Raw genomic sequence first — 12176 nt, 5'->3', positions numbered from 1 at the left:
CCAGCCGAAGCGGCTTTATCCCACCCTGATTGGAAGCTTCTCCCTATCCTTAGAAATCACTGGGGACTTCACAGGAAAAAGAAAAGCAATAATTATTGTTTAAAAAAAAAATCAACAGACTCAACAGGGACCCTTGGGACAGCAGCCAGGGCAGAGTTACTTAGCTCGCCTGAGCAGCAGCAAATGGTTGCTAGCCTAAACAGAGCCAAGGAAGGTTGCTCTCTTAGGCAGTGGGGAAAGGGACTAGTGGGGCCAAGAAGGCGCTCCCCTAAGGGGAGGTTGGGACCCCACCTGCCTGCCTTGCCCTGCCAAATCTCACCTTGGAAGCAGCCCAGTCCATCCAGCCTTCTGCACAGGGGTTCACATTCATGAGCACGAGGCCCTCCACCATATCAGGGTTGTTGAGCTGCAATCAGAGACACAACGTGAGCTATAACACTCAAGAGAAAAAAACACTGAGGCTTTGAAGCCAACAACAGGGGAAACTTGGAGCAGGTATGGATGGCTCCCTGGCCTTGTCAGTGCAGAACGGAGGGTCTAGCTCAGGCAAAAGTGGATCAGGTCCTCACGAGAGCAGAAAAAAGAAGCCGTAGAAGAAGAAAGAACGCACTCACACTTTGGGGACCTGTCAATCATGTCCCTTCACCTCACAGAGCCTCGGCTATCTCAGATGTCCAGTGGTGCAACAGCCAAGCCACACTAGAGTGTGAAGGGCCCAGTAATGCTCTCTGGCTCTGTCACCTGGAATGCCTATGTATTTAGGACTCTAAGACCCATCCAGCATCTACTTGAAGCTGATGCCCAAACTCGTTTGCACTTTAACAGTATGTGTGAGCACTATCGAGGCGCTGCACTTAGCAGGCATCAAAATACCTTGCGTTGGATGACATGATCCACTTTAGGGAAAAGTCACAAAGGCTACCCATAGTGCCAGCAGTGGGCATGCCACATTTATGTGTCTGACTCTTACGTAGACTCCACCAGGATCCCAGAGGACCTGGGTCACAAAACCCTGAGCTAACACAATGCAGGATCAGAGGAAGCTATGAGTGGGAAACCATCCACATTTCCTACTCAGGAAGCAAGGCCAGTGACCCTGTCTACCGGTGGCATTCCAGCTGTTAGCATGAAAGGAAGAGGTGCGTGCACAGGTACCCATGTGGCACATGCCACAATGGCCCCAGGGGTTCTCCCTTGGGAAATGGAAGCACAGCTCATTTCATTTTCCTGTTTGTTTTTTTAAAACACTTTTCAAATTTTATTCATTATTTATTTGTGGGTCTGTGTGTGGGTCACATACACGAGCGTGCAGATAGATACACAGAGCATAACCATGAAGAAGCCAGGGCAAGGCACAGGAATCTATCTCTGTTTCTCTCCACTGTGTTCCCTTGAAACAGGGTCTCTCATCAAATAGGAAGCTCACCTTTTAGGCTAGGCTGGCCAGCCAGAGACCTCTCCAGAGTCTCTACCTATCTCCAATCCACTCCATACTGAGGTTACAGGCACCTGCAGCCATGCCTGTCTTTCCATGGGTTCTGGGGATTTGAACCCCAGGCCTCAAGTCTCTACACTTGCATGATAACACTCTTTCCTACTGAGCTAGCTCCCCAGCACCTAAATAATTTTTTTTTAAATATAATTTTACAAACTGTAGAGAAACTTACTGCGAAGCGGGTCAGGATGTAGGCGCCAGCTCCTGTCCCCATGCCAATGACACTCTTGAGCCTGAAAACCAAACAGACATTCAGGTCGCTGAAGGGAGACATGATAGAGCCCCTGCTTACCCCTATCAACTTCCCTCACTTGCTCTGAAGAGCTCTGCCCCTTAGATATCTTTGCTGAGGATGCCAACAAACTAGCTCATGCCATGAAAGGCAGGCGGCCCTGATGTGCCCTCCAAATCCAGCTGTGACCTAGGGAGCCTCTTCCATCTTGCTCCTTTCCCCCTTGCTGCAGCCAGACTCTGAGATGTTGAGCATTTACAGGAAGCCTCATAAAGAATTTGCCTCATCCCGCTCCCATGCTTTATTCTGGCCTCTGAAATTTGGAGTGAGAACAAATTGGGGAGCCATGGGGTTTAACCCTAGGAGAGGCTGCAGTGAGAAAGGAAAGGAGCTTGCAGGGACAGAATGAGAGTCTGGAGACAGAAGCCAAGCTCCCAAAGTACACTATTCCAGAAGGTTCTATAGGATAAGAAAGCAAGGACAAAGTGGGCATTGGGGCCACTAAAGAAGCAAGACTAGGGTCACAGGACAAAGAACGATGTTGAGCTGGGAGAAGCAGTGGGTACCAGCCACAGCAAGCTTCTTTTTGGACTCATCTGAGAATTCCAACCTGTATTTTAGTGGTCAGGCTAAGAAGGAGGCCAGTGGCTTCCCTTCTGATCAAGGTGACATGCTTAGAAGAAAGAGTCCCTGGCTCTTACCCAAATTGGTGAAGGACTCCAGGAAGCATTTCAGCGAGCTGATCCATTGAGGGGTACATGTACCTGTGAGAGACACGGAGAGGCAGATATTGAGAACCCAGACCATCGATGAAACAAGTTATCCATATTGGGATATTCTGAAAGACCAGACACCAGCTGGCCCTTCCACGGAGCAATACAGGCATAATATTCCCACCCCTTGGCATCCACTGTGTGAGGACACTCCCAAGCAAGAAGTAGATTCCAAATGGGAGGAGACAGCCACTTATCCTCAATCCTTGGTGACAACCAAGATAGGGAGTGTCACCTAGTCTCAACTCCAGAGGACAGGGGGAAGCCACATCCTGTTCCAACATGTTCTTTCTACCTTAGGCACACTGAAGTCGCCTGGTAAACTTGGAGGCACACACCTTACATCTTAATCTGCAGATAAACTTCACATTTTTCTCTGAGAAAGGCAAGTCTAGGAGCATCATGAGGCTTCACTTGGGGAGTAAGAGCCTCCGCATGACATCCCCACCCCATCTCGCAGACACTTGTCCAGGCTGACTTAGCGGAGAAAGCCCTGGTATTGTCAGCTGATTAAGAGTTCACTGTACCCCATTGTTGAACAAGTTCTTTAGGCCTGGGCCTGTCCCTGAGGGGCTAGGTGTCCCTTCCCTTCTCTGATAAAAGTTGAAAGAACCAGTGACAAAAGAGGGCATCTGTACCCTGGACAAGGAACCTTGATTGACCAGAGACAGAAGCCTCCAGTGCAGACCAGAAGTGAAGCCTAACTTTCTATCTCTACTGTATGGCCTTTTGTAAGCTCTGAAGTCCTCTCCATGCCTTAGCATCTTCACCAAGATTAAGCTAATAACCCCAGCCACAGATTACTGGCTGATAAGGATTAAGTGAAAATGACATTTGTCATTGGGAAGCATGGCAGTGGTCATGTCCCTCCCTCCCCCTTTCCTTTTCCCTGTCTAGGGTTTCTCTACTGCCCCATTGGGTCTGCACAGGAGAGACACAACTGTCTCAAGTCAACCTAGCTGGCATGTGGAGTCAGGGTTTACTGGACACAGTATCTCCATCTTGACAGAGGAAGAATCCTGGAGAATGATGGCAGCCACACCATGTTACAATGTATCCCATCAAATAGGGCTGGGGAGATTGCTCAACAGTTGTTACAATGTATTCCATCAAATAGGGCTGGGATTGCTCAGTGGTTGTTACAATGTATCCCATCAAATAGGGCTAGAGAGATTGCTCAATGGTTAAAGCTCTTGCCGCACACCATGTTACAATATATCCCATCAAATAGGGCTGGAGCGATTGCTCAATAGTTGTTACAATGTATCCTATCAAATAGGGCTGGGATTGCTCAGCAGTTGTTACAATGTATCCCACCAAATAGGGCTGGAGAGATTGCTCAGCAGTTGTTACAATGTATTCCATCAAATAGGGCTGGGATTGCTCAGTGGTTGTTACAATGTATCCCATCAAATAGGGCTGGAGAGATTGCTCAGCAGTTGTTACAATGTATCCTATCAAATAGGGCTGGAGAGATTGCTCAGCAGTTGTTACAATGTATCCTATCAAATAGGGCTGGAGAGATTGCTCAGCAGTTGTTACAATGTATCCCATCAAATAGGGCTGGAGAGATTGTTCAGTGGTTAGAGCTCTTGCCGCACAAGCATAAGAACCAGGGTTTGGATCCTGAGAACCCTCTGCAAATCCTGGGCAAGCATGGTGGCCTGCCTGTAATTCCAGCCACCGAGGGTGGAGACAGGGCATCCGTAAAGCAAAGCAGCTAGGGAGATTAACCATTATTAGTGATCTCAGGTTTGATAGAGGGAGCCTGACTCAATGAATAAAGTAGACTTGGGAGTAATTCACAACATCAGCTTTGGTTATCTACACATAAATGTACATAAATGCACATGCATCCCTACATATAAAAATGTATACACACATAAGTGCATAGCACACATACACAAATGGAAAAAGGAACAAGTTAAAGGGTAAATGCCATGTTAAACACATGGTAGCCATAAAAAGTTGTTGAAATAAGCTATATTGTTTTGGGTTTTCTTTCTTTTCTTCATAAAAAATTTTTTGGAGATGGTTTTATAATGAGTCCAAACTAACCTCAAACTAGTGAACCTCCTGCCTCAGCTTCTTAAGCGCTACGTACGATTCCATGTACACGTCACCATGCCCAGCTTAGAGATAATAAACCTAGTATTTTTACCATAGCTAACTTTTATTTTATGCTGATTGACATTTCCCACTCTTCCTGCACCCCCACCTGCTCCTGGGGTGAAGGTCTCTGCTCTTACCCCACTGGGAAGGAAGGGGCACCATCCTGTTGCCCAGGGGCATCCACATGGCAGACAGCAAAATGTTGTGTGATCTCCTGCATGTCCTCAGAGTTGAAGAGGGGGTTGTAGCAGGTCTTGTCTGCAGGACATGAGAAAGAAGTTAGGAGAGGGGGCTACAGCAAAGCACACTCAGTTACTCCTTCACTTAGCAGCAGCAGGGCAGAGCTCCCAAGAATTGTGCACCTCTGTGAGTTCGAGGCTAACCTGGTCTACACACAGAAAGTTCTAGACCACAGTTTCACATACTGAATGAAACCCTATCTCAAACGAAAGATACAATTCTTCCCACCTCACCCCCAGGCCTCCCTCTGATGACAGAGGCAGGAAAAAGTCAGAGCTAAGATCTGGTATAGGGTAGAACTGGGTGGGCTTTAAGTTCCTTGCAAGATCGCCATGGGGCTAGTACAAGGCATAACCACTTTTCTGGGACTTCCAGGCTGTAGGATCTGGGACATCTTGATTTTCAAACAAGAATTATCCACTTGGATCTCCTGGAATGACCCCTCCATACGCACACTTGCTAGGGGGCGGACGCAAAAACAGCCAGCTATGTAACTGAGACTGCCCTTGAATTCCTGATCTTCCTGCATCTACCCATAGGATTAAGACTACAGAGAGGTGCACCACCACCACCACACCTGGCTTTTTGTTGTTTTCTGTAGCTCAGGTGGACCCATAACTTACTATGTAGTCTAGGTTAGTCTCCAGCTCGCAATGATCCCCTGGCTTCAGCTTCCCAAATGCTGGGATGACAAGCATAGGCCGTCAAGTCTGTTACTTCCTGTCATCTTAAAAGTCAATGAGCCAACACTCACTACAACACTGTGTTAAGTTCAAAGAGCCCAAGTACCCACCATCCAGTGTGGTGATTTGAATAAAAACGGCCCCCACAGGCTCATGTATTTAAATACCTAGTCATTAGGAAGTGGTATTATTTTAAAAGAGGAGAAGGATTTGGGAGTGGTCTTGTTGGAGTAGGTGTGGCCTTAGGGGAAGGAATGTATCACTGGGGGTGGGCTTTGAGGTTTCAAAAGTGCATGCCAGGCCAAGTCTCTCTCTCTCTCTCTCTCTCTCTCTCTCTCTCTCTCCCTCTCTCCCTGCAGATAAGGATGTAGCACTCAGCTAATTCTCCAACACCATTCCTGCCTGCCTCCATGCTCCCTGCCATGACCATGGACCAAGTCTCTAAAACTGTAGGCAAGCTCTCAATTAAATGCTTTCTTTTCCAAGAGTTGCCTTGGTCATGGCATCTCTTCACAACAATGGAACAATGACTCAGACATAAGCTGGTGCTGGGAGTGGGGTATTACTATACAGGCCTGACCATGATATTTGTTGAAGAAATACAGACTAACAAGTGTTGTTTCTATTCAGTAGGATTCAGAAGTGAAGTACTGCCAAAGTCCACAGCACATAAAAATCTTGAAAACATGGACAAGGCCAGTCATGAGCCAATCATGAAAGACCACACACTGGAGGGGTGTGCTTATGTGAAAGTCTAGAGACATACAGAAGGAGACAGAGTGTTCTCAGTAGGGCTGGAGAGTGTGGGAGATCTGGGCAGGGGAGAAAGGGTTCAAGGCTTCTTCTCAGAGTCACTATAGTGTCCTAAAGATGTTTGTGCTGATGGCTGCACAGCTCTGTGGTGATATCAAAGTCTGATGCACGCATTTTTTTAAGTCACTATAACAGGTTGTTAGGTGGCAGCGTCACTTGCTTCCCGTCTCCAGAGCATCCTGTACTAATAGCTTTGGACCACACACAGTGTGACTCAGGATTTTCCAGGCTAAGGCAGGAGAATTCCCCGAAGCTGAAAGAGAAGCTGACTATCACCAGCCCTTCCTGGCTGGCATTTCCCTCCCCTGGTGACTGGGCTCTCCAAACTCACGGTTCATGCCAATGTCGTGATACGTGAGAATGACTGGACGGTTGCCCTTGGGGGTCCCACACAGTGTGACATGCAGGGAGCCATGGAGAGTCTCAATGTCCTGCTCCTGAGGAGAGATCACAGACAGAGGCTCGTCAGGTGAGATTCACAGCAACAGTGTGGCTGACTCATTGGCGGTGAGCACCTGCTATGCTCCCAGCTGTTCTGAGGATGCCAAGTACACATTCCTTTGGTCACCCAGAGCTCTGCACTGGCAATGAGAGATGTCTGAGGCCAAAAGAGGTAGGGAAGGGAAGAGAAGGGGAGGAGAGGGGAAGGGAGAGGAGAGGAGGGGAGGGGAGGAAAAGGGAAGGGAAGGGAAGGGAGTGCAAAGCAAAGTTGTGTCAGGAAGCAGAAGACAGGGTCCTGGGAGGTTGTGCACCACTCTCCAGGGACAGGTGGCCCCAGCCACCCTCCCTGGAAAGGACTTTGTTTTCTGCATTTGGCATGAGCTTCCTATCCTACAGGCAATATACTTGTTTATTTGAGGTTTTCTAGAAGTCACTCCCATTTCAAAGGACAACCTCAGTTTCCTGTGGGAACACACAATGTTGTATTTTGAATAAGAATGGACTCCATAGGCTCAATATTTGAATGCTAAATCAGCAGGAAATTGAACTCATTAATAGGATTAGAATTAGGAAATTAGGAGGCATGGCCTTGTTGGAAAACCACTGGGGGTGGGCTTTGAGGTTTTCAAAAGCTGGCAAATGGCCTCCTATTGGTCTTTCTTTCTCTTGCTCCTCGCCCCATCCCTTGGCCTGTGGATCAGGATATAGTTCTCAGCTACTGGTCCACCTCCATAGCACTGCTGTGTTCCTTGCCAGGAGGATAACGGACTAAGCCTCTGAAACTGTAAACTAGTCCCAATTAAATGCTTGTGTTTTGTTTGTTTGTTTTGTTTTAATAGAAGTTGCCTTAGTCGTGGTGTCTCTTCACAGTGATAGAATAGTAACACACAGACACACACACAAATACACAAAGCAGTGGCTCCCTTGTCTCTAGCATCTGTTGATGTTCGCCCTTCCTCTTTCACAGGCTGAGGTCAGTTCCCACCTTGCACCTCTCAAATGTCATGTAATATTAGATGATACCAACCAGAGCCAACCTCACTCACTGTGGAAGTGGACTGGACTTTGTCAAGTTGGGTAACAGACTTGACCCAGCAAAGCTTCCATAGCAGTCATCCTATAACCACAAGGCAAAGGTTTGCTTGAATTAAGCCATCATCCAAGGGATGATAAAGGCAGAAAGAAGCCTCAGCACAGCAGCCACCTCCTGGGGCTGCCAGCGTGGTGGGCTAACAACTTCCCATTCTGAATTGACCACAGAACCTGCAGTGATCCACCCAAATCCCTTCTCTTTCCTGCTCCACTCTGAGGCCAGTCCTCAGTAATCCATAGTCTTCCCCATGCATTCCCATGAAAGCAAAGAACACGTCTATCCTTCCTCTGCCCTCAAGAAGACAGGCTCTGTCTTGGTTCCAAGCCCCAGCTCCCTGCGAGCTGATTTTCCCTGCCACTGTCTTCTGAACCTCCCGTGTAGAAGGTTGTGAGCCTCGATGACCTTCTGTGACCCTGCCTTTGTTCCATGCTGTCTGTAGTCTTTGCTGTCAATCAAGGCTTCTGAGGACCCAAGACACAGGTCTCCCGGGAGCAACAGCTTCCTCCTTGGATGTGGTTAGCTCTTGGCTGCCCTCCCTAGGTCATCTGGGGACATTGAGGCCTTCCATGTAGCTGAAGCATTTCTCTCCAGGTCATCTCTTGCAAGAAACCTGTGGTGCTATGTGACACCATCCATCCACAACTGGTGATCAGAGACGGGCAGATGACACAGAGGCAGGTGCACCAGTCCACCAGCTGTGTTTCCCTGAATCTTTCACTCCCTACACTCACAGAGGTTGGAAATATCAGGGCCCTCTCGCAACCTCCAGGCCACTATAGACCGACTTGCAAAAAATGTGAGACTAAAAGACACCAAAAATTCCAGGTGCCACCAACCTTCTCCCAGAATCTAGGACCCCCACAAGACCCTTGAGGCAGGAGACAAGAAACAAGATTGGCACTCATGGTCTAATGTGAGAGGAGAACGGACTGGGGAGTCACTCAGGAACCATGGTCTAGGAAGTCACCCTAACCTGTCTTGGGAGCAGCCTCCCTCCTGCAAGACTTTGGGAGACCAGAATAAGACTGTGAAACCCAGGGGGACAGGGATTCCCTGACTGGGGCACTCTTGGAGCACAAACAGACATTCATACATATATAACAGAGTACAGGGGTGTGTACTTGTACCCCAGTGCTCATGCCTATACTAAAGTAGCAACCCACGTGTGTGTGTAGGAGAACAATGCATCTGGGTGAACTAGTCCAACATGGCACATGGATGGACAAGCACAGCGGCAAGCATGAATGCATGACTAATGCGGTTCACATGAATGCACTGGAACTGCAGTGCTCACAGATTTATTGGTAAAGCAGCACACATAAATATACGATTACAACACTGCACACGGACATGCATGGACTCGTTTTAAGTAGAGCAGGGAATGCTTGTGTCCTAGCAAACAGTACACATGGATGGCTGTGAACAGCAGTACACATGGATGTATTAGTACAGCAGCACACATGGTTGTACTAGTAAAGGAACATACATGAATTCTCTAGTACAAAACAGAATGAGCCCTCATTCCAGGGTCCCACATCAGAGTAGGGTGTTTGAGTGCTATGTTTTCTTTTTTGCTGTTTGCACATACTGGAGATGGAACCCAGGGCCTCACTTGCATCCACAAGCCGAGTACTTGACCACTGAGCTACACCCGAAGTCCCCAGTACGACATCTAGCCAAGGCTTCACCCGAGGTGATTGTGGTCACGCACATTGAAATCCCAGTGCTACAGAGGGTGATGCAGGAGGATGGAGAGTATGAAGATCACATACTCTCAAACACATACGACCACACATACACTTTCAAGAGCTGGGCCTGTCCCCACCAAGGCAGAGAGATGCAGGGGGTCCTAACCCTGAAGATTTCTAAAGCGAGTAAGCCCAGAGCCCTCCCCTCCCACCTCTATGGAATACGAATTTGAACCTGTGGCAGTGTCTATGAGGGAGTGATGATACACCCAGCACAGGCAGGCCTTGGCCCAAGCACAGGCAGGCACTGACAGGCGCAGACAGACACAGCCAGGTACAGGCAGCCAGAGGCAGCCAGCAGACAACACAGACAGGGATAGGTAGGCACAGAAAAGTAGGGACACTTTGCTCCTTGTGTACCTAGCACAGGGGTCTCCTGATCCATATTGTCACCCCAAAATGAGTCCCCTCCCCCCAGGGAACACAAAGTCCAGCCCTGCCTCCCTCCCCGCTTTAACTTCAGGCTCAGCACTTCTTTCCTGCCTAGAGCACACTCTGGAAAAATCCATAGGACAGGAGCATCAGCCCAGCCCCATGGGACACGGGTCATCTGCCAGCCCTGAAGCCACCATGGTAACAATGGTCCATTGTGGGGCCACATTCTTTATTGTCTTCGGGGCTAACCCACATGGCTCATTCTAAAAATAGGCCAAGCCAGTCTCCCTGTGGCAACTACCCTTCAAGCCCTTGTCCCATTTGATAAGCCTTCAGGGCCTCAGCTCTTAAAAGGGAGAGCATGTCCCCAACACAGGAGTCTCAGCAGCAGCAATGGGGAGGAGAATTGGAGCCCAGCCAGGCAGAAGGACCTCAGCACCCACTAGCACGAAGACCAGCTTTAGGGGTGGAGATGCACATCTGACTTTGGTTAACCTCTTCAGAAGCCTTACAGATTATGATTTTAACTCGAAGGGGTCTCTCCTCCACCCAAGAACAAAATACTATCCTGGTGTGGCTTCCTGTTCTACAGAGGTGCTGCCTATACACAGCAGGGCTTGGGGCTGCAGGGATGTCAGAACTGTGTACTTTACCTGTCCTTGTCCCAGACAACAGGCAGTCCCCTGTGCTGGGAGTCATCAGGAGACACTTCTGGCTGGGATGCTGTGGGACCGGTCTCTTGTTCCTCCAACTCTAGAGTCTCACACTCAACACTACAGCAGGTCAGAGGCAGAGAGCATGTGACCCAGCTCAGAGGTCACACAACCAGGAAGACGTGAGACAAAGGCCATCTCTCACCTGCTCTGAAAAGTCTAGAAGCTCTTTTTCTACCTGGGTCAGCCTGACAGATCCTGACCTGGGGCAGACATGTTGGCACAGCCCTAAGCCGAGCTTTCCTGTTCCAGGAGGATGTTGCTAGGAAATCCCAGAGTAAGCAGCTATCTTGTCTCACCCATCCAGATGTGCATCCTGTCATCTGCCAATAGGGTTTCTGAATCCCAGAAGCTTTGTTGGGAAGTGAGACCAGGAAAAGGAAAAGGACAGGAAATGGGGGATTAAGAACTCTGCCTTCTGTGGGAGTTCTGCTCCCCTCTACCCACAGGGAATGAAAACAAGAAACAAATGTGTAGAGAAAAAGAAACTAGTCCAAGATGGCTGCTTGCCAGGCTTTCCCATGAGCTAATGGGCTTGCAACAGAAGGGGAAAGACACAGTCTCCCGTCTGGCTTGCTCCAGTGAGACAAGAAGCTGCAGGAAGTAGGAACTGAGCTCAGGCCTCCCTGAGGCCAGCCACCCTGTCTGGCCCTCTCCCCTCCAGGAGGCCCTGCAGGGAACAGCTGCTCATTTTCCATAGTGCTCCATATGCTGTGTGTGCCAACATATTTCCATGGAAACCAAATCAGATGAAGCCATTTGAACAAGCACAAGGCCTAGGTAGAAGGCATTAGCCACTGAAGACCAAATAGCAAAAGTCAATCAGTATGGAACCAGAAGTGAGAGAATGGACCTGAGCTCCCAACCTTAGCCCCCAAAATACTTGCAGAGGAAACTCTGGCTCTGGATGTAGGCATTGAGTCAGCATCAACACCCATCTCATCACCATGTGGACTTCCCCAGGGTCGTATCTTAGACGTTCACACAAAAAGAGCGGGGGTATTTCCTTTATCAGTTGTCATGAGACTCACATATGACCATTTGTGGAGAGCACAGGGCAGTTTCCAGATGACATTTTGTGTTAAGAAGTCAGCTCTTTCAACTGCGCTACCTTCCTGGACTACTGTGTTTTCAGGAGTCAACCTGGACTTAAACTTAGGACTATCCTGATAGTACCCCTGGGCATCTTCACACAGATCTCTGTGTGAACAATGGAATAGTGCCAGCCATGTGGTTGGCCAGATAGACCAAAGAGGTATGGCAGAGGTGAGCCACAGTGCAGTCTTAAGGACAGGGGATCCCCAAGTCTAGAACTATAGGAAAGTTCTTCAGAAGAGAGTTCCAGCCAAAGTGGACTCATGGAACCACCTGACCGATGCTGGCATGGTCTCATCATCCACGATGATGATGATAACACAGGTCCCTGAGTTTTCATCAAGAGCACAGGACACCTGCCCT

At 48.8% G+C, this 12176-nt stretch overlaps 1 protein-coding gene across 1 annotated transcript in view; it reads right to left on the bottom strand.

Moving 5' to 3' along the window:
* Ndrg1 (N-myc downstream regulated 1) overlaps positions 1 to 12176 on the bottom strand; it is a 39991-nt gene that overhangs the window by 11300 nt on the left and 16515 nt on the right. Inside the window, exons 4-8 of the mRNA XM_041672299.1 lie at positions 6680 to 6785; positions 4750 to 4870; positions 2429 to 2491; positions 1668 to 1728; positions 320 to 406 (exon numbers count right to left, since the gene is read on the bottom strand). Coding sequence (XP_041528233.1) covers positions 320 to 406; positions 1668 to 1728; positions 2429 to 2491; positions 4750 to 4870; positions 6680 to 6785 — 438 coding nt within the window. The remainder of the gene's footprint in view (positions 1 to 319; positions 407 to 1667; positions 1729 to 2428; positions 2492 to 4749; positions 4871 to 6679; positions 6786 to 12176) is intronic.

This window comes from Microtus oregoni, unplaced genomic scaffold (genome assembly GCF_018167655.1).
Source record: "Microtus oregoni isolate MIOR12 unplaced genomic scaffold, Mior012 000022F_ref0000154, whole genome shotgun sequence".
NCBI classification, from domain to species: domain Eukaryota; kingdom Metazoa; phylum Chordata; class Mammalia; order Rodentia; family Cricetidae; genus Microtus; species Microtus oregoni.
Note: the sequence above shows the minus strand (reverse complement) of the source record. Positions and strands in the feature narration are given on the sequence as shown.